Source organism: Sorex araneus, chromosome 8 (genome assembly GCF_027595985.1).
Source record: "Sorex araneus isolate mSorAra2 chromosome 8, mSorAra2.pri, whole genome shotgun sequence".
Taxonomy (NCBI): Eukaryota; Metazoa; Chordata; class Mammalia; order Eulipotyphla; family Soricidae; genus Sorex; species Sorex araneus.
The window spans coordinates 18,827,789-18,851,519 of NC_073309.1; the positions used below are offsets into that span (position 1 = coordinate 18,827,789).

Here is a 23,731-nt window from a genome sequence, read left to right on the forward strand (position 1 = left end):
CAGTTTAATTTTCTGAGCTCTTACGGGGCTCTCAGTGTTGTGGAATTTGGAGGTGTTATGCATTCGCACAGGCAGCCCCTCAATCCAGGACCACTGGGATCTGTAGAACTGGGGTTCTTCTCAACCTACCCGCCTCCTAAGGAAGCCCTAGGGTTTTCAACCCAAAGACTGGTGCACTTGTGAGTTTCCTAAGCTTGGAATCTCTTCTAAGATTACTTGTGAAACTGTGATGCTATGCTAGACCCTTTATATGCTGGAGGATGTGTGTTGTGGGTCTGGCTACTGGGGCTTTCTCCAGTATGAGGGTGAGAGATACCCGTTCCCATACCAAGACGACTCCAGAATTTTAAGTCCAAAGACCAGTGTGTCTGGGAGTTTTGTTGGCTTGTCATATTTTATGAGAGTAGTCAAGGATCCAATCATTTTTACCTTTGTATTTGTTACATTGACAAGGTTCCAGTCTCATCTGATTTTTCTCTCATATTACACAACATCTGTCTGCTTTGAATGACCATTCTCTTAAAATCCTCCATCAGTGAGGTATTGACAAAGAGAGCCTCAGTTTTAGATGTATTTTTCCATAAGAAGTAAATTTTAAAAACCAAATTTGAGGGGGAACATAGCTGCACTTTCTTAACTGCCTGCTTAGTAATACTACCTTTATACCTGGCTTAAATTTAGGATTAAGAGTTGCAAAGTATTTAAAACTTTATGTTTGAAATAGAGCACAGCCTAATTATATCGAAGTCAATTATTGAATAACCCTGAGCTACATTTTCCTTGGCTAATGATTCCTAATGTCATTTTTATTGTTATTATTAACTGCTATCCTCTGTTACCATAAGGTGCTTTTATAAAACCAAAGCAATTAGCCATTTGCTGTATTTTTATTCCCTGTTATTCATAAACTTGAAGGCATGTACTATACATTTTAAAACCAAGAAACACTGGCATTTTATTCATGATAAAAATAATGTACGAGACATCATATTTCTATAGTTTATGGATCTTCTTTTATTCTAACAAAATCCTAGGGACACGGGATGTGTTTGAGCATATTGTCATTATACAGAGCTAAGAATCAAGCAGGAGATAATCTATTCAATTTAATAGCCTGTGTGAGGGATTTGAAATGGAAAAATTGTTACAGTAGGGGTGATTGGCAAATTGTGAAAATGCTGATGGCGAAGCATCTATTCATGGGTACATGTGCCTAGTAATTTCAGAATAGACAAGGAAGTGAGTATCTGCCTTGTTTGCTAGAATATATTTCCAAAACAACCAAGTCCCATCAGGATGGAATTCAAACATAAAAGTCAATGTAAATTTTTTGAAATAAGAATCTGTATTTAAGCATGTTACAGGAGTTTTGAAAGAGTTCACTAATACCAGCTTGTATTCCAGCTTCTTCATGTTTTAGATCTGCATTGCAGATGGAATTTTTTTAAATGAAATTGTAATGCAAACTAAATGTCTGTTTCAACCTTGACAGACTTATATCCATGAAATTTACAACATTATGAACGATGTCAATGGAACTTGAATTTGATGCAGATGGGCTTCTGATTATTTTAGGGGACTGTTCTTTTACCTGGTTCTATTTACTTAAGTCTCGGGGGGATTTAAGGAATGGAATATTAATATGTCAGAAATATTGCCAGTAATGGTGCAATGAGGTCATTTCAAAGGCTTTTAAGTGGTTGGTGGAAGCTTAGCCAGGGCTGGTTTTATATATATATACATATATATATGTATTATATATATATTATTTATATATATTTCATATATATATTTATATATATATTTATATTTTATATATATATTTATATATATATGACTCTCTTTTTCTTCTTCTAAATAGAAACATAAGTAGATAGCTATCTGTATATATATTTCTTCATACCCCCACTTGCTTCAAAAGACATTTCCTAATAGAAACCTAAGAATGCCCTCAAAATAATAAACCTTACCTTAGCCACGCTCTGTTAGTGAAATAAGAAAACACTCGTTGTTTAAATTAGTGCTAAATTATGCTTTATTATGTCTTCTTGGACTAAACAATGATTATTTTGTAGCTCTTTGCATTTCCCTCACTGTTGCAAAAATGATAAAATATTCTTCCCGGATAGAGATTGTGTTCGATGCTGTCTTATCTCCCACCAGCAGAGGCCCGATTAACGGGCTGATTGATATGCAGGTCAGGCAATCACTAGTAAAATTTTATTATGATTCTGAAGTGAAATTTTGATGGCACAATTCATGACTGTGAATATTTTGTGAATTCCTAGTGAAATGAACAAAACAAAACAATGGGAAATTAGAGTCACTGCGTCTGTATAATAAACAGATATCAATAAATGCCTGTAAAATTTACAGGGTTGGATCTGGAGAAATGGGGGGTGATCCCATTAAGACTCGCAAATGGGCTTAAATGCACATAAGTATCATCCATCAGCATTATACTCATTTGTTCTTGCTGCTGTGGTCATTAGTGGGAAACATTCATCTTTGTCATTTCTTAACAGCCTCTGGACTTTGAGACCAAAAAATCCTATACGCTGAAGGTGGAGGCCGCCAATGTCCATATTGACCCACGCTTCAGCAGCAGGGGACCCTTTAAAGACACGGCCACCGTCAAAATCGTTGTCGAGGATGCTGATGAGCCTCCCGTCTTCTCGTCGCCAACTTACCTCCTGGAAGTCCACGAAAACGCTGCTCTCAACTCTGTCATTGGGCAAGTGACTGCGCGTGACCCTGATGTCACTTCTAGTCCTATCAGGTATTTCTCTTTTACGAAGAATACCGCCTGCATGATATGATAAGCAGATCGGTGTGCCGGGCACATGGGTGGCCGGCCATTCTGTGGCTTTCTCTGGGGTTCTGCTCACATGGCCGAGGGATTGGGGCCCACACGTACTCTGTCCATATGCACATATACATGTGTACATGTATGTGAGATATACAGCCTCTGTATTCATATCTACTAACATCAATTTACAGTGGTCCCAGACCAGGTCTATCAAGGTGAATAAAACTAGTGCAGATTTCGGGGAGCTTGAAAATGCAAAATCACAAAATATTTTGCAGAAGCTTTAAGTGGGTTATGTGTGTAGTGTGTGTGTGTGTGTGTGTGTGTGTGTGTGTGTGTGTTTGTGTGTGTTTGCTTGTTTGTGCCAGTTTTTTTTTTTTCTATCATTGGGAAAGTGCTATTGTTTTTCTCTTTGACAGTCACAGTGAATTATAGATACACATTTGGAATCATGAGACCAGTGTCTCAATGCATTATGAGCCCCCTCTCTTATTTCTTATTTGGTTTGGAATTATCTACCTATCACTTCCTGTGCATTTCAGATAGGTCAGCATATCTGAATGGAACCTTTTAGACAAAAATCTTTCTCTGCCAGGTGAAAAAAATGCCCTTTGTTTATGCTTTTTCTGCTTAGAGTTCCTCCCACCCTGAGATAAGAAATAATCCTTTATAAACGTTCTTTCCCAGCCTTTTTAAAAAATAAGGCTCAATTCTTTTTTTGATATTTTATTCCCTTCTGAACCATAAACATCTTTTCTCATTTTTTCCAGTCACCCAAACAGTAGTACAGGTGCTCAACCTAAATAGCTATCTTCCTGTAAAACACTGAAAATCTATAACTTGCACACTGGTCTCCAAGGGTGAAGTGCTGGCTAATGATGTGTTTGAATGTGGATTTCAAATATTGGCTTAGAAATGTTTGTTTCAAGAGAGAGCAAAGAAAACTAGATAGAGGAATGGTGTAGTAAAGAATTGTACAGTTAATCTATGAGTCCGATGTCAGCTCACTTCCAAATCATTGAATTTCTAAGTTAATGGGGATTCTTCTAATTACATTACTCAGGAAAACTCTAGACATGTGCATTTTCTTGGAGGTTTTATTTAATTATTACTTTATGTACAAAATTCCCATTAATCACAAGGGTGCTATAACTTTTGAGTCTAAAAGTAAAACCTGGGTCTGTCAATATTCCAAATAATTAGAATTTGGGCCATAGGGATTCTTTTCAAAGGCTGGAGATATGGCTCAAGTGGTACAGCCTGTGCATTTCATGTACACATCCCTGGATTTGGTCCTTAACTCTGCATGTGCCTTTTCTCACACCACAGATTGTGCCCTGATACATTCTCCAGGACTGTGTCCCAAGCACTGTCTGGTATACAACCTCTACCTCCTCTACCCCCTAAATCAATTTTTTGTCCATATCCAAAATGTTTTTTCGGGGCTGGAGCGACAGCACAGTGGGTTCATCCAGTGTTTTCCTTCTAAAGAATCCACTCTTTAAGGAGATAAAACTCTATTACCTGAAGATGTGAGGAATGGTATGGAATGCCACCACTGGGGATAAACTTCTATACAGACATGTTCTTAAGCAGCTAGAGATGAGATTTGAAGAACATTTCTTAGCAAAGTACCAGTAACTTCAAATTGGTGTAATTTAGTGAAAAACCAAGCTTCTTAGCCTCCCATTTAATTTCTGCATCTACAGGTTGCTAAGAGAAAGTGGAGATTTACTGATTGTTCCAGCTCACAAGGAATCAAGTGATAATGATCCTTCTTGTTGGTTATTATCACTGCTATTGTTGCTTTTCTTCTTGTCACTGGATCAAAGACATAGATAGAGGAAGCCTACAGCTGCTCTGTATATGCAGCAGAAGCATTTCAGTTTAGGCAAAACTAAGGGAGATTTTCAGGAACGTTCCCTGAAGGAGATGAACAGATAAAGTATCATCTGATGACACAGGTTTCTCTGTGTTTCCGATTGCTGTCAGGCAAGTGCTAGTTCATTGACATCAATATCAACCCAAAGAAGGAGTGACTTTCCCAGCATTTGCAGAAGGAACCTGACATTTTAGAAGAAGGTGGTCCCACACAGGTTTGATAAGATGGGATACGCTCCTAGGGGATGAAAATGTTAGGATCACCAACTGCATTTCTCAGCTCTGTTCTACATGTCCGCAGTGGCTGTGTTATGCCCCCGTAGGGTTGTGGAGAACAGCTTTTCTTTCTCTATGCACAATTGGCTCATTTAAGTAGAAAATTAAATTTCCTGACTAGCCAGTGCAAGGCATACTTCCCTATGAGTCTAGCAGACAGATTTAGAGGCATTTAACCTTTTTAAACAGAACTGGAGGACATGCCACTCAGGGAATTACTGAGCAGCAAATAGCCATGCATGATGTTCCTTTAGGACTGGTGGATTTTATAGGCTGACAAGCATATATCCATCTTCTAAGGCAATGTTTACTTTGTCACCCAGCAAGAAGCAGGTCATTATTGTGGCATCTGCCATATCAAACCATGTAGTCATTTCTTGCATGGTGAACTTCTTTTAGAAGACATTGTCAAGCAGAGAATTTATGTATTTTGCTATTCTTATCCCTGTTTCTATATCTATCTATAGATACTGTGCCTGTATCTATCACTGTATCTCCCCTACAAGGCAAAAAAGTCAAATTGAGATGAGACCTAAAGACTAACCCTCTCCTATTCAGCAGCAGGAATTTAGCCTCTGCTACTCATTTGAATACTCCCTGCCTTTCATTAATATATAAGTAAGTTGTGCAGATTATTTAAAAGAGTATCATTGGTGAATTTTGCTTGGCCAAAATTCAAATCCACCTCTGCTCTTCTCAGCTGGTCTAGATTTAGTTTTCTCATCTGTATGGGGGATACTGTACAGATGTGGGATAAATGACTGAATAGGAAAAATAAGATAAATTAATGTATTTATAAATAAAATAGGTGTTAGCTATTGGCATTCTACCAGGTAAGATATAAGCCATCATCAACAAATTACCTTAGATGGAAAATGAAATCCGCTACTTATTTTAGCAGAGATTCTTCTATTAATGTTGCTGACTGTATGCAGAATTGTTTTTTCCTTCAAGAGCAGTTGCATCCTAAATAGTTTAATTAACCTCAATTAGTCGAATTTGCCCTGAGTACTGCTGTGATATTGTTACCTAAGTTAGTATATGGAGGAATGTGCTAAATATACAGATTTCATCCTTTAGCACATCTTTTAGATAACACACCAAAGTTTCTTTGGTAAGAAGATGAGGACATTGAGGCTAAAATGACCAACTTGCCTAGTATGACAGATGGAATTAAGAGGGTTTAGCTAGGTTTTCCAGGGAATAAAATGCCGGCTCGCTGGATGTCATGTTCTCTTTCTTTCCCTGTGAGCTCTGTGTCTCCATGTGGGGGTCATTTAGCAGGACTAATTTTGATGCAGAGAATAAAGCATTCATTCTCTAAATGGCCTCATTCAACCCAGGGTGCAGATAGGAAGAGAAGGAAACCTATACAGGTTCTGTGAAATCAACCAGCGTGTAGGCAGTGTTCCTTGCTAATGAAATTCAACCCCATTGCATGGGTTTGTTACTATTGGCTCTGGACCAAATTGTCATCAGAGAGGTAAAGGGGGGAAAGGGAGAGGGAGGAGTATGATTTGGGTGAATCAAACTTTGTGCTAAATTCCAGTTTTGTATTATTTTATTTTGTTATTTTATTGTCACAAGGCATTGTGAAATAGCAGGATCCCAGTTTTATTTTTGCTTTTTGGGTCACTCCTGGCTCTGCACTCAGGAATTACCCCTGGCCGTGCTCAGGGGACCATATGAGATTCTGGGAATCGAACCCAGATCGGCCGCGTGCAAGGCAAACACCCTACCCGCTGTGCTATCTCTCCAGCCCCACAATCCCAGTTTTAGAGAGAAGGTAGCAGTTGGTCTGGAAGGATGGACTCTCTATGCATGGTGATAGAGCAGAGAGTGTGATGCCAGGAATTCAGCTGCATTTCTGTGTACCTTTGCTTGCCCTGTCCGTGCATGCTCTGCTAGTTTCTGGCATCTGGCGTGAGGAATGGGATGATGACAGCTGATGTTTACTGAGCCCATACTTTACGACAGACACTCTGAGATGGTGTTATAGGCTTATAGACTGCAGATTATTTAGATTTAAGGTAAAATTTCCTTGGTCCATGTAAGTGTTCCATATAAGTCAGCACTTTCATGTGAAATTTCAATGGTCCTAAATTTATTTCAACTGTATATTTGGTGTCACCTTAGCTTTAAGATGACTGTGACTTTCTTTGACGGCTATTTCCTGTGTCAGATAGTTCACCTTGAGTAAGACTGCAAAACTGCTAAATGTAAAGTAAGGACAATGAGCATTCAGCTGGCAGAGCAGGCTAACATATAAGCACAGTGGCCACGATGCTCTGTTGTCCTAATTCCTCTCTTAAATATAAGTGCCCACTCAAGGCAAGAGCACTGAATTTTCTCCCCTACTTGTATTCTGCCATTTGATAATTCACCTCACTTAGAGGCTTCATGTTAATGAGTTCTTTTCCTGAAAATGCGCTGTATATATAGCCCTGGCATCTGAGGAGGCTAAAGTGAAAATATTTCATATTGTAAAGAACCTAGCATTAATTTAGAGGGCAGGCTGTATACCAATTTTCTCTCTCTCTCTCTCTCACACACATACACATCTTTTTATTTTCCAATTCTGCTAAGAATACTTAACATGAGATTTACCCTCTTCACAGACTTTTAGTGTACATAGATCGATCCAGTAGTGTTAGCTCTAGGCATTGTGTTGTAGCACATATATCTAGAAGGTCTTCATCTTGCATAACTGAAACTCTATAGCCTTCAGTTGGCAACACCTCATTTCTTCTCCAGCCTCTGGCAACTACCATTCGACTCTCTGCTTCTATCACTTTAGCACTTTTCTATCAGTTATGTAAGTAGAATTAGTATTTGTCCTTCTATGACTGGCTTAGCACAATGTCCTTGAGGTTCAACTACAGTGTAACAAAATTCAGAATTTCCTTTTATTAAAAGTTGGGTGATGTTTCATTTTATCCATCTGTAGCACTTTTTTCCCCTTCATTCATCTTTTGATAGATACTGAGGTGGTATTTACATCTTGTCTAGTATGAACAATGCTGCAACAAATATGGGAATGATAGTATAGACTCAAAAATCCTCTTATCATTTGTGCTAGATAAACATATTTACTAATAAATATTACTCAACCCAATAAGAATAATGGATCATAGAGTACTTCTAATTCTTTTAGGAATTAGAAATGGCTTTACCTCTCTGCCTTCACACCAGTAGTATCCAAGAACTTGGTATAAGGACTTAGTCTTTGTTATTTTTAACTTTTTCTTTTCAATTAAGTATTTGGGGTTTGTTTTGGGCATCTGGCGTGAGGAATGGGACGATGGTCAGGTGCATGAAAGGCGAACGCCCTACCGCTGTGCTATCGCTCTGGCCCCCGGCAAGCTACCGAGAGTATCGTGCCCTCATGGCAGAGCCTGGCAAGCTACCTGTGGTGTACTTGATATGCCTAAAACAGTTACAATAAGTCTCACAATGAGAGACGTTACTGGTGCCCACTCGAACAAATGGATGAGCAATGGGATGACAGTAACAGTGACAGTTTGGGGGCTACATTTGATGGCACTCAAGATTTGCTCCTGTCTCTTTGCTCAAAAATTGAACTAGGGTCTGTCACAGGTAAGGCAAGTGCCTTAACCTCTGTACTATTTGTTTGCCCCCTAATCTTTTTAAAATAACCATCCTTGGTAATTTTATTCGCACCCACTTTCAGCCAGAAGGAAGGTTTTTTTTTTCCAATTCAAAAGTGCCAATACTTCAAAATAATTATTTTTTAAAATATCATTATAACTGCTAATTTATTTAATTCATTCAGTGATATACTTATTAAAAAAGTAATATATTCCTTTGCTAGAGGTCATATAGTCACACTTTTTATGTATTCAATGTACACTCAAATGGAGTCTGCAATGTGTATTTTTATTGTGTGTTGTTATTGTTACTGTGTGCATACTTTGTTTAGTTATCCAGTGAATATCAGTGGAACCCATATTTTCCCAGAGAATTTTTATAATGACAGAACCTTTGCCTGAATGAAATATGAAGGCTCTCCCAAAGTAAGGAGGTTAGCTGGAATAGCCATGGGAAATACAAGACTTTCACATTTATCTAATTCACCTTTAATGTATATTATCTGAAAATGATAAAATGAGATTGTGGTGTTTTAGGGTCACACAAGGGAAGATGTTTCTTAATGAAATTTGAATAGTAACAACCATACAAAGCCAATAAGGCCAAAGTAGAAATTCCTGACTTTGTAAGGAACGTGGTATTAATTTGAAAGCTGGATTGTGTATTATCATTTTTCTTTCTCTTGCTCTCACTTTTCCTATAAAGAAGTGCTTTGGGTAGAAAAAAATACCTTCTTTTTATCCTTAGAGGAATAATAAATAATATGTGATGTGAGGACCTTAGCATTCTGGAACTAACAGAACTCAGATAATATTATTTATTAAAGCAGTTAGAGCAACCAGTAGAGCAATTAGAGAGGCAAAAAGCTGAAAACTTGTAGATGGAATTTTTGATACTCAAAGTGCATGCGAGAAAATGTTAAAATGGTTTCTTTAGGCATAATAACAAAAGCTGGAATGAAATTAAGCAGTGAGAAAGAAACAGTTGGAGTTCAGTGAAATATAATAACTGATTCATAACTAAGGAGTTTATTTCATTATATGTAGCTCTAAATAGCATCTTCACTTGTGGTTGGTTTGAAATTGTAATCTCCTATAAAGTCTACATATAGAGGCTGCAAACAATGTTTAGCAAAACATTTTACAATATAAAAGTTTATTTATGCCTGCTAAACTTGAGGGAAAAATAAGATTTTCCCTTCTCCAGTTGCAGCATCTACCTCACTATGTTCTAAGAGTTTAATTAGAAGTAAAATCATTGTGTCTTGACAGATTTCAAACACAAGTTTCTGTGCACTAAGGCTTTACAACTTGCTAAGTCCACTTTAAGTCCACTTGCTAAGGTACAATGGCTTCTCTAAGAACACATTTCTCCAAATAGTGCATTTGCTCTTTCACCTTTGCGTCATTTTGCAGACTATCTAAAGCATGAGGTGTAAGAGAGGGTACTCAGCCATCACTTCTGATCTATCCTCTAGACTGTAAAACATTGCATTCTACAAATTCACTATACTTGCTCCTAATAGAATGTGTCTTTTTATTACTGTACGCGTATCTCCCCACTTTATTTTCCTACCATAGAACTCACTTAAGGGAGAGCCCATGGATCTTGGGAAAACTTTGGCATTCATGACACAAGGCCAGGAACCAAATGCCTGTTGCCTGTACACCAAATCTGATGCATCATATTTTTTTTTTGCATAGAGGTTTTTTGGAACACAGCCACCCTTGTTCTCTTTTACCCTCCTACTATAGGGATGAATGTTGTGACCAGCAGTAAGGCACGCAAAACCTCAAATACTTACATTGAAGTCCGTCAACCTCTATATTGGGCTCGTCAACCTCTATATTGGGCTCAAAGAACTTTGACTTTTCCAATAAGTTGAAAAGTTATTATGTGCAAACCAATCCAGTAACTGAATATCCAATTCAAGATCATAATCTGTTTCAGAAACACCCATAGATTAGAACTTCAAATACTTTTGAACCTATAATAATGATAAAACATTTGATATTAGAATCCAGCTACAAGTGATGGGAACTGGCATTATCAGGTAGACCTGAGAGAACCTTTGTCATCAAGGGACCTATGATGTTTCGCATGCATGTTAAGTCTGCCAGATAGAATTGGTTTCACTTAGTGTCACTTTTGGGAAAATCTCCATAACTACCATCTAAATAGGAAGGGATTTACTGAAAAATACCGTGATGCCTCCTTTGAGTGGGAGAAATTATTTATTTTATGAATTTGTTATTTAACCCTGTTTATCTTCTTATACCTGCATCAGTGATGAATATAACCCAATGTTATTGGAATTGAGGCTGGTGACTGTGTTAGCCAAACTTTACTCTCTGCATTTTTCAATGTCTTGGCAAAGTCTCTGATCCTGGCACCATTTATTCTTCCACCTAAAAGTATGAGGTGACATGGAATATAATTTCATGTGGAATAGACTTGCTGTAGTATATTAAAAAATTCTATTTCATATTTGCAAATATGCAAATAGCATACAGCCAGTGATACTGAAACTCATTCTTTGTTTATGCATATATAGTAAAATGATCTTCAAGTAGGTGTCATAATTTATGGCAATAAATGAATGACACATCTTATTCACATTAAACATATGTGCTACAGATTATTTTTTTCCAGAAGTAAATGGAACTTCAAGGACAAAATATCTGATAGGGCAGAGCACTTGTAAATGCAAGGGGAGGGAAGCGGGATGGACAGAGGAAGAAGTCAAAGTGCAGTGGGGGCTCAGTCAAACCTTGTTCCAACCCAGCATGGCTCTCTGAAATGAGTACTATCATCAGAGGAGGCCTGCATTCTGCCAAAATAGTAAGACCTTTAGTCCTCTCTTTGCTTAATTTTCCAATAACTAGACAGAAGGCACTTTCCAAAAATGAGGTCAACTCTGAGAAGCAGATTTCTGGGGACTGTCTTCTACGAAATCTTCTCACCTGACCATTACCCTTTATTGAAGGAGGTCTTGCAGAATGAGTCTATCTGTTAATCATGGACAAAGATAAACACACTGACCTTTCTTTCTTTCTTTTTTTTTCTTTTTGGGTCACACCCGGCTATGCTCAGAGGTTATTCTTGGCTCTGCATGCAGGAATTACTCCTGGCGGTGCACAGGGGACCATATGGGATGCTGGGAATCGAACCCATATTGGCCGAGTGCAAGGCAAATGCCTTACCTGCTGTATTATTGCTCCAGCCCCCACACTGACCTTCTTTACTAGTGAAGTAACTTGACTAAATTATTAACTTTAACCATCTACCATCCATATCTTTCTATTGCTACCACACTGATCTTTTTCCTCATATAAATATATATTTTTCTGCATCTTTTTTTGGTGTGTCTATTTGGTTTGGTTTTGATTTGGGGCCACACCTGATGGTACTTGGGGCTTGCTTCTGGCTCCTTGCTCAGGGCCTCCTTCTGGAAGTACTCAGGGAACCATATGTGGTGCTAGAGATTGAACCAGGGTCTGTGGCTTCCAGGGCAAATGCCTTAGCTACCATGCTTTCTCCCTGGCCTCTATTCCACATTTAAATAAATAATTTATATAAATAATAAAGTGGCAAACTGATTCAACTGAGATATTAGCAGTGTGATCTTTGGATCCTGGCTATTCAAATAGAAAAAAAAAAACTACTTAACTCTTTTAAAAGTATTTAAAATGTTAAGGCTGGTAAAAATAGTGATCTGGAGTGGTAAAAATAGCATAAGTATCTTGGAGGAAAAAATAATTGGAAAGTGCTGATCTTGGATTTTCAAAGTTTTGGGTGTTTTTTGTTCTTGTTGTGCTTGGTTTTCTGATTGGTAAAGTCTCTGTCCCCTCTAGGGAACTAAACTTAATAAAATGTTTGCATTCTGAGAGAAACAAAGATGCTTGTGTAGGCTTAGCAGTATTATCAAACATTATTATACTCATAAGGCAAAATAAATCCCCTATTTTGCATCCCAACAAAGGAAGATTGGCATCCTTATCTGATGTTCAAATATTTATGGGAATCATTTCAACCAAGCCATTATTTTTCCTTATATTTCTACATCCTGATTTGACACAATGCATTATACAACCTTGCTTTTGATAAAGGACAATCAGATTTGACTTCGTATTGAAGATGAAAACATAGTATTATATATATTAAAGAGCATGTTGCAAATGAAAAAAATGACATTTTATCCATCTATCAAATGTCTATCTCAGTTCTATTTTGTGTACTTGAAGTGGAATATATCTAATTCAAGGGCTTTACAAATGGGCCTCAAGGTATGTACAAATTTGGGATGGTCTACTGAGGTATGTAGATAAGGATATGATTTTTTGAGTGCCAAAGTAGGGTTAAAATTATAGATGGTATGTTTAATGATAAAATGTATAGGAGAGAGTTTAATTGCCTTCCAAAGGCAACTGTCTGAAATTGAACTCAACATGTGTGGTCATGAAGCAGGGGAAGAGAGTAGGGGCAAGAGTGAAGGAAGTTTGTTCACTGGTCAAATAGGAAATAGTTTTGGATCACCTGTATGGGACATGATATTAGATGTTGCAGTTCATTCAGTGTTGAAACTAGGTTGGAATATGTGAGCAGGCAATGTATTTATGAATGAGTATTTTTGGTGTAAAATGCTTTTGTTCCCTTGAATGAACAACAATGCAGTGTCCTTTTATTACTGGTGCACCATAAAGCAACAAGCTATCTCAATGTAGATGCGTTTGCTGTCCTTAAGAGTTAGCCAGTCACACCTTATTTATCTGTTAATTCCCAGTGCTTACCACTAGTCCTTTGCATTTGCTAAATGAGGCTGAACATTCAATTAAAGTTTCAAAGTATATTTAACTTTATTATATTACCAATGGCTTTGATAAAGTTATTCCTGCTCTTTTGTTTTGTAGGTTTGCATATTTTCAACAAACCTTGTTTTTATTTATAATGGGTGATTTTGATTAAAATCAGATAAGCATATAATCAAATACCACCATCCTCAGAGAAATCTAGTAATTTAATAAGTTTTTTTCTGTATCATGTACTATGGTCAGGTTATTGTTATCTTACTTTGGGACTAGATAAAATGCTTATTATTCTCATTTTATAACTATAGAAATTGAGAATTGGAACCATTTATACGAATGACATCAGTTCTTTCCTGATTTTGGGCCATACCTGACAATCCTCAGGGCTTCCTCCTGGCTCGGCCCTCAGGGACCACTTCTGTTTTTGGGTGACCATATGGGGTGCTAAGTATGGAACTCTGATCACCTATATGCAAGAAAAGAGATTTACGAACTATACTATCTCTCCAGTTCCTCAATTTCTAATAATAAGAATGGAATGATAAATTAATATAGAGTGCTCATCAGAGAGGATAAAAATTAGGAAGAGCACAAAACAATCCATCAAATTCTGAATATGATGCACTGATTATTGCTACCGAAGAAGGTACTTTCTAGAGCTCTACCACCACTATTCTATTTTCCGACAACCCTGAATCTTCTTTTATTGAGAGAGGTCATCACTGGCATGATTGGCAGTTCCTCAACCCTGCATAATTGCTGTGTTCACTCCAACTTACATAGACTTTGCATAGTAGCATTAAATTATCTAAGAATGAAAACAGACAAGTCCTTGAGATTAAAAATTTGATTTTGAAAATTCTGAAATGGTCTTGACATGGGCTGGTGTGATAGCACAGTGGATATGGCATTTGCCTTGCATGCGGCCGACCCAGTTTCCATTCCTCCACCCCTCTCAGAGACCCCGGCAAGCTACCAAGAGTATCTCACCCACAGAGCAGAGCCTGGCAAGCTACCCATGGCATATTTGATATGCCAAAAACAGTAACAACAAGTCTTAAAATGGAGACGTTACTGGTGCCTGCTCAAGTAAATCAATGAGCAATGGGATGACAGTGATACAGTGATACAGTTCTTAACATTGTTCTTGTCACAGATTAGTATTCTTTATTGCAAGCAAGAAACTGTAATTGGGGTAAGCTAGAGTTTCCCCAACAGGTAGATATTAGAGGTGGCACAGAGGAGAGGAAGTAGATATTTTAAATGAATTTGTGATAAATGGATGTATATGCACATATAGTATTTGGTGCAGCTATAAGAATTTGTCTTGTACACATAAATATAGACACACAAATGAAAACACATCTATGCAAATGTATGGAAATATGGATTTTTTGTGCAAAATATTGGTACGAAAGATAAATAGCTGGGTGGTATTAGTTGAGGCGACATATTACTCAGGTAAAGGTGTTACATAATATAAATATTAGTAATAATTCTGAGTATTATTGCTCAACACAATAACATTCCATTGGCCATTTTGACCTATCAACAAATGGTTCATCAGTTCTAGCTTCTTAATACTTAATGCTGATCCCTGCAATCTCCTCCAAATTGAATAAACGGGTGACATCAGTTTGTGTTCAATATCAGACCCCTCCACATTAAGTTAGACTCGGCAAATAAGATGCTAAGTGCTGGGGTAGGAATGTATCTGTAATCTTCACAAAGTGAAATGATGGAGTTCTTCTAAGCCATAGTATTGTAGATTAGAGTAACAGTATTACTGAAGCAAATAGGATATTTGCTGGAGCAAAGTGAGAAAGTGTGAGTAGTGTGTTGGTAAATCTTGATTAGTAAGGGTGATGCTGTTTCTGAAATATATCTAGTCTAGTACTGGAAAGAGAATGTCTGTTTCCAAAAGCTCCGACATTAGAATTGATGTTCACACAACCCAAAGAACCCATTTACTCACACGTCACTCCCTCCCACTGTGTAAATGGGAAGTTTCTTCTTATTGTGGCAGGGAGATGACTCCCCAAAGCCCATTCTACCCTTAGCAAAAGAAGACATTTTGTCTAATGACTCTTCAGTAATTCTGCAAAAGACGAGCAAGTCCAATACAAGAATAATTTTACGAGATTAGAACAGAGATTTCAATAATGGAGATGCAAATCCTATGACTTTTAAGATATACATTAGAGGACATTGAATGTTTCAGTAGAAATCAGGTTAAGACACAATTACTGTCACTGTATGTTACTGTCCTCCCATTGTTCATCGATTTGCTCGAGTGGGCACAGTAGTGTCTCCATTGTGAAACTTGTTGAAGACAGGATAAGTTTTAAAAAAAATCCTGTCCCATTTTCTTCTTTCCCTTTTATTATTTTAGGCTTTGTTTTCACACTTAATTAACATTCTATGCTTAGTAAATGTTTTCTTTTTCATCCTTTAGTTAGTAACTGCAGTGCAGAATTTCATGCCATGTGATGTCATAATAAGTGAGTCGAATATTCTTTCCTTTTTCACTTAAAGAGGCAAGTCCAGTGAATGTTTAACTAGAATAAAAGGAGGTGCGTTACTGACATAAGGAAGGTGATCCTAGCCTCAGCCCACATGTAGAAGGCTCAGGTGTATGATCTGTTCAACAGCCTCTTATCTCCCCCAAGATACTAGGGATGGGATCTTTTAGAAGAGTTAGAGATTGGATATATAAGATTTATATTGGTCATATCAAATTTATTTGGCTTTTCATCTCCTTTCTGGAATAAAAAAAATCATTCAGCACCCTCTTGGAAATCTCTCTTGTACAAGGAAACAATGAGAAAGCTACTTCATCCCCCACTCTTGCACCCTAATTTCCTGCCTTCTTCCACTACCCCCTATGGGGTGAAATGACCCACTTTGGGAAATCCTTGTATAGACACTGTGAAAACTTGCAGGATTTTTTAGCATAGCTTGGAAAATTCTGACTTTCTTAGGGTTACAAACATAAGGGAATGATAGTCCTTTTTTTTAATTTTATTTTTTTCCATTTCTGATTTCCTTTGCCACAGTCCCCTAGACATGGAGAAATCTCTTACAGATGGAAGAATTGACTCATCATTAAAAATAATTGATTGACCTAAAATGAATCACGTATCAGCTCATGTGCTGCATGCAAAACATCACACTGAGAAGTAGAGATATTTTAGCTTTACAGAGGAGTCTTTGAGTGTCTGTATAGTTACCTAGTTACAATGTTACAATGCCATTCCACAGGGGAGATTCTCCTGAAGACTGGGCTCTCTGTGCTTCGTCCACACTGTGTGCTACCACTGGGTCTGTGGAATCTAGAGACCAGAGAGGCTTTGCTTCTGAGACATGGACCCCCAAACATGACATTTTAAGAACTTTTCTATACTGTAGTCTAGGGAACATAGTTATATTAGTGTTAAATTAACATTCATGGGTTTTTTGATGTGCAAAGTTTCTGCATCTCTGTCTTTGCTACTAAATGCCCAGACCCTTCACCACAGTCTGTGAGTCACTCCTGGTCTTCCTGCCTTTTTCTCCCCAACCTCCACTGCTTGGTTGGTCTTAGTTCTGCAATCACAGGCCAAGGTTTTGTCATCACTAAATAAAGCTGAGGGTGGCTGTGGCTGAGACCTGCTCTTTCTCCCTCGCCTTCCCCTTACCTTAGTCCTTAGCCTTCCCCGCCCCTCCCCCTGTCCTTCCCCTCACCCTTTCCCTAAACCTTCACCCCACCCTTTCTTTTCTTCTTCTTTTCCCTCTTAGACCTCCTCTTTCTTCTCCTTCTCCTGCCTTCTCCTCCTCCTCCCGCTTCTTCATCTCCACCCCTTCCCCTCTTTCTTCCTGTCCTTCCCCTTGCCCTTCCCCTCCCCCTCACTCTTATCCTTTCCCTTCTCCTTCCTTCTCCCTCTTAAATCTCCTTCTCCTCCCCCTCCTTCTCCCGCTCCCTTCTCCTCTGCCTCCTCCCACCCCACCACCATAAGACAGTACATCCAGGATTTGTTCTTTTTTGTACTTTTTTCACTTGACACAACTTCTTTATCCACTCATTGGTCACCGGATACTTGGGTTGTTTTCATAGTCAAACAGTAACTGTGTCAAACAGTAACGAACAGTAACTAGTCAAAAAGCTAACTATAGTATTTAGCACTTGCAGTGTACATGGATGTGCATATATCTTTCCAAGTCAATGTTTTTTGCTCTGGGGGTAAATACTATTTCAAAAAAATGTTATTTCAATAAATCACCAGTAAAAGCAATAGAAGAGAGTACCAGAAGGTGGGAAAATAGTTCATATTCAACTTGGAAGAATTAATTTTGTTAAAATGACCATCCTACCCAAAGCATTATACAGATGCAATACATATTGAAGATGTTTTGGGGTGCACTGGATTCTAAAGTTTTAGATAATGCTCCAAGCTTTGCTAATTTTAATCCCCTTAGCTTTACTTTGAAAGTAGTTTTTGTTATTTACCTTAAGAGATGTGTTTCCATTCTACCATTTCAGGGGTGGAGCCAGTATCTGAATGCTTTTCAGGTTTTAAAAATTACATGTATTAATATGTATATGTGTTAAAATATATACAAACATATATATGTATATATAACTCTATAGCTATGAGGGTGCTGTTGACTACACCAAACTGTGTTCAGGGAATTAATCTGACTCTGAAGTAAGAAAGTCACTTATGGTACTTAGTGGATTAAACCATATGTGATGCCAGGGAGTGAACTCTGATCAGCTGCAAACAATCAAGAACCATACTCACTGGACTCTTTCTGGTCTCATAACCATGATTTTTTTTAAAAAAAATGAGTATGTCCAGTGAGCACCTGCACCTGTCAGAATGAGCTGACAGTCTCAAGGAAATTGTTGAAAAAATAAATGCCGAGAATGGTGCCAGACATGCAAGTATAATGTTCCTACTTCCTCCTTCTCCTCAGCTTCATTTTAGTTTACTTTTAAGATTTTTTTTTTAATAGGGGACCTACTAGTAGTGGTCAAGAGGGACTCAGGCTGGGTGCACAGACTCATTATAGCTGAGGCTGGAAGTGATTGGATCTGCAAAGGCCACACCCCGTGATCAGGTTGTGTCATGGTGGAAGTTTAATTCAGTTCCTTCCATATGTCACGCATGTGCTCCAGTACATTTAGCTATATACCTAGTCCCTCCGTTTTATTTTTCTTATTTGGGGGGATGGGCATATGGTGCTCAGGTGCTACTCTTAGTTCAGTGCTCAAGTGTCACTCCTATGTAGTTCTGTGGTGGGAGTCAGAGAGAATCAAACTTGGGGTTTCCACATACAAAGCATGCACTCAGTCCTTTAAGCTATTTTCCCGGTTAATAGGATTTATTTTTCATCACTGGAAAGTGATGTCATCTATATATATATATATATATATATATATATATATATATGTTTGCCTCTTTGATCTGAGAATCTACTTGGACTTATTTAGGGACAAAGAAACAAGGAATGAAAGGGTATTAGCTGGGACTTGCAGATTTGAGGAATTGTAAAGAGATACTTCTGGTTTCCAGATACTGACAATCTTAATGATTTTTAAAGATGTATTTTCAAACAGTTATGATCCAGTCACTATAATAAGGACTTCGTACATATCACCTAATCTAAAACTCACAACCTTGATGACAATTTCTGCTTTGAAAATTGATATGGAGACACCCCTAATTTAAAATTGACTTACACCAGCCAGTGTGAGTAACATGATCAAGAAGTGAACCCAGGCAAGAAGACCTGGATTTTTGCTCTTTGAGATGAAATCATGAACATTTGAGGGACTTTTGCCAGTCTAGAACTCCCCATGTCATGTTAAATAAAGAAGCCAAAAGAAACAGCCTGTACCCTCAAGTAGAGAACAGATTTTGTGAGAAAAGGGAGGTGGATTAAAAATTTACCTAAGAAATCTATAATGAAGCTAGGAGACGGAAGTGATTTTTTATCTGGCTATCTATAGAGGTCTAATATATCATCATCTTATTTAAAAAATCATTTGGATAGGTGTGCCCTGATTTATGTGCACTTGGCTTTACTGTGATTTAACTTGCTGTTCACAAGTTGAAGACTCAGTTGATGATTAGTATATTTTCTTACAGGGAAGACCCAAGGGTCCTGGGTATCGGGAAGGGCTGGGGACTGATAATTGCGGTACAGCACTGGCCGTATAGTGCTCAGACCCAGGGGTTATCAGGAGAAACCAGAGTCACATCCAGCAGTGTTAAGGGATGGGGTAGGGCTCACTGTGCCTGGGACCCAACTTTGGACCTCCCACATGCTAAGTGTGGGTCCAATATTTCAGCCATATCTCTATCTATGATAAATATCAACATATATGTGTATATGTATATAGATACACATTCCTACTTTGCAATAAAGTTTTTAAATGAATCTTTATTTTGTCATAAAGCTTTATTTTGACATAAAGCTATTGCATACCTACTATGTATAGGATAAGACTAATTTTTATATGCACTGGAGACTCCTACACCCCTGCTGTACTGTCCTAACTATATGCTTGATTGCATTGGTCTGAAACTGAATCCCCACCTTCTCGGACATATGGCTGCCTTGTATCTATTTTAACATGTAGATATCTATAAGACGTTCAATTCCGTATGCTCTAAAATCAGAAAACTAATGCACAGGTTTTGGTGTCGGAAGTCGAGTAGAGGAGTAGGCACGCAGTGGCATCACTGGCATACAGTTACAAACGCCCATGGCAGGATTCCTGCTCCTTGACCACCAGTATGCTCACTGGCTTGTGTTGGTGTGTGCTAAACACATACTCGCATCTTCCTCTTACAGCGACTCTCTTCTTTGTTTACTAACATCATCCATCTTATGCCTTCGCGCAATGAGCTCTTTCTATACCTGGTTTATTCACGGACTTCAGAGCACCCATGCTGATTCCGTGTGTTACTTCACATTTCCTAGCCTTGAGGAATTTTACTTGTCTTCCATTTCTCCTGGAACAAATTCAGGAGAGGAAGTGGGAGGAAAGAAAAGGCACTTTCCATGGTGCTTGGTACCTCTGTGGTTTTTCAGGCATGCTTGTTGATGCTGAGTCAGGACTTTCTGTCTCCTGGGCAGTTTGGGGGAGTCTTAATCATAAAGTCTATCAAGCAGTAAACTGTGTGAAATGTCCACACAGGCGGCAAAGGGCTTCAGGAAAGAGTTGGATAGACTTTTAACTGAATTTTAAACGAAGTCATTCCCCACCCCCCCAATCAAGTTCCTCCCATTGTGTAATCTTGTAATATTATGACATTCTTACCTCTGATATTACTAAAGGGCTGTATTTATAGCCTATTTTATAAATACTTATGACTCACCCATAATGTCTGTCATGAACTGGAACTTTAAAACATGAAAAAATATTCCTGCCTCCGTTAGAATTATGACATAAATGACACCCAAATGTTCCTAAGTTTTGTGTTATTTATAAACTATCAAGAAAGAGATTTACCTGCCACCTTTCAAGTATGGAAGTTGATCAAGTTTTCATTTAAGGGGTATGGTGATTAGGGTGGTGGTGGTCATGATGGTTATCGTTTTTGCATTTTAAAAATCAAAGGCTGATTTAAGCTTGATTTTCAGTCTTTACAACCATTCCAAGGATATGGGTATTTACTAATTGACCAGGAAGAAAATTCCAGCTCAGTGAATTTATTCAATATACCAGAAGTGGTGATGCATGAATAATAGAGATGGAATTTTATTCCAAATTTGAAGTTTGTATGACACAGATCTAAATGACAGATTAAACAAACAATATTCTTTTTAATTTTAAATATCAACTTCCCAAATCCTGTCATTGTTCCCAGTGCTTCTTCTAGGCCAGATGTGCCAGATAGTAATCATGTAACTGTGGCACATATATTGTGTTTGCGATTCATGAGTATCAGTGACTAGACCCATTCTCGTTTACTGTGGCCTCTGGGAAATTGGTTGATGTATGAATATGTGAAATGTCATCAGTGAGATAATAAAATTGCTAGAACCCAGCAATGCCTACAAAATGTATTTATGAGTATGATGTTGAAAATGATTATTCTCTGGACATCACTTAGCTCTCTTAATAGTCACTATGGAAATGATATGTAAAGCAAAACACATGTCTGGTTTCATTATTTATAGTTAAACTTGAAATTTTGGTCTGGAGAGATAGCATGGTAGGTAGGGCACTTGCCTTCCACGTGACTGACCCCCATTATCCTATATCTTCCCTGGACCCTGCCAGGTGTGATTCCTGAGTGTACATCCAGGACTAATCCCTGAACACTGCCAGGTGTGGCGCCCAAAACAAAACAAAACTAACATAAACCTGGAATCCCCTTCATTGTATCAATAATCACTGTTCCCTAGGGGAATGACTTTTGTTCTTTCCATAATAATACAGATTCAAATGCTCTGCAATGAACTTTTCTCTATGCTGGTGAAAACACTTTTGATATATCTTTGTCTCAGCATTCTTCCTTAATTCTTTCTGAATTTCTCTGATCATCTTGGGGATTGAATATGGTGGTACATTATGAATGCCTGTTATATGCGCTAGTTGTCTTAATTTTAACTGTAGTCTTTACTGAATTGAGAATTGTAATTTCATATTACATATTTTTTCAAATAATTTAATAATAAACATTGTAAATAAAAGTAATTTTTAAAATATTTCTGCCCACCCCCCACATTTAAAAATTGAAGTATTATTGGATTCTAAAAGTAGGAAGTTTCATATGTGCATCATTAAAAAATAAAATCTATTTCCCCTTTGACTCGATTTACAACTTAGCCTCCTCCCCACCCCACAAACTCCTCCTTTTCTTTCTAGAAACAATTCATTGGTTTTACATTATTCCAAAGTCCTTCAGTTGTGCTTGTCTTCTTCTTTCTTTCTTTCTTTCTTTCTTTCTTTCTTTCTTTCTTTCTTTCTTTCTTTCTTTCTTTCTTTCTTTCTTTCTTTCTTTCTTTCTTTCTTTCTTCTTCTTCTTCTTCTTCTTCTTCTTCTTCTTCTTCCTCTTCCTCTTCTTCTTCTTCTTCTTCTTCTTCTTCTTCTTCTTCTTCTTCTTCTTCTTCTTCTTCTTCTTCTTCTTCTTCTTCTTCTTCTTCTTCTTCTTCTTCTTCTTCTTCTTCTTCTTCTTCTTCTTCTTCTTCTTCTCCTCCTCCTCCTCCTCCTCCTCCTCTTCCTCCTCCTCCTCCTCCTCTTCTTCCTCCTCCTCCTCTTCCTCCCCCTCCTCCTCTTCCTCCTCCTCCTCCTTCTCCTCTTCCTCCTCCTCCTCCTCCTTCTCCACCTCCTCTTCCTCCCCCTCCTCCTCTTCCTCCTCCTCCTCCTTCTCCTCTTCCTCCTCCTCCTCCTCCTTCTCCACCTCCTCTTCCTCCTCCTCCTCCTCTTCCTCCTCCTCCTCCTCATCCTGCTCTTCCTCCTCATCCTCCTCTTCCTCCTCCTCCTCCTCCTCCTCCTCCTTCTCCTCCTTCTCCTTCCCCTTCTCCTCCTCCTCCTTCTTCCTTTTTTTGGTGGAGGATGATGGCAAGTGTTAGTTTAAAATAAAAGCATGCAGCAAGGACACAGGACAAAATAAAAGCTTTTGGTGATGGAGAGCCATTCCCCCGACCAGTCGATGAGGACAGATGGATGAAGAATCAGGAGAAACAGGGAAACATGGCCCCAGGCTGGTCAGTAGTCGGTTTATATCTCTCTCCCCCCAGTGTAGTCCAATCTCTCCCTTACAGCACAGTTGTAGTCATAGTTTTGGTCATAGTCCAGTTATCATAGTCCCATCATCCTAGTCTCCTCGTAAACCTCAAAGTCCTCTACTTTGTTATCTCTTCTTCCTCATCTCATCATAGTCTCATAGTCCCTTCTTGCCCCTTACAACATAGTTACATAGAAACCATGAAGGGTGGGGGTGCATATAGGTGGGGTTGAACATTGTCATAATAACAAACAGATGTATAGCCACTCCTTCAGGGGAATCTCTAGGAGAATTACTCAAGGACAAGATTTCATCTGAGGGTTCAGTGTTCCAAATTACTAGGAGATCTGCTCAAGGTCAGGATTCCATCTAGGATGTGTTGCTTTCTCCTTTCCTCGCTAGTAATCCATTTAAACAATCATAGTAAATTCACTTCTTATAATATTTTTAGTAATTTTGTATGAACACAGTAAGAGATATATTAAGATAAAAGTTGGCTTTTCCTGGCGATATCTTGTTAATATACCACACTATATTCCTCGGGCCAGTCTTTTCTAACCCCAGCAGGTGTCTTATTAATTACTTCTTTTGGGGTCATGACAGACTTTGTCACATGACCATGG

At 38.2% G+C, this 23,731-nt stretch overlaps 1 protein-coding gene across 6 annotated transcripts in view; it reads left to right on the forward strand.

The window, feature by feature from the left end:
* Window positions 1-23,731, forward strand: part of CDH8 (cadherin 8) — a 429,237-nt gene that overhangs the window by 257,568 nt on the left and 147,938 nt on the right. For all 6 annotated transcript variants that reach the window (XM_055145049.1, XM_055145050.1, XM_055145052.1 and 3 more), the window contains one exon: window positions 2,526-2,779. In XM_055145049.1, coding sequence (XP_055001024.1) covers window positions 2,526-2,779 — 254 coding nt within the window. The remainder of the gene's footprint in view (window positions 1-2,525; window positions 2,780-23,731) is intronic.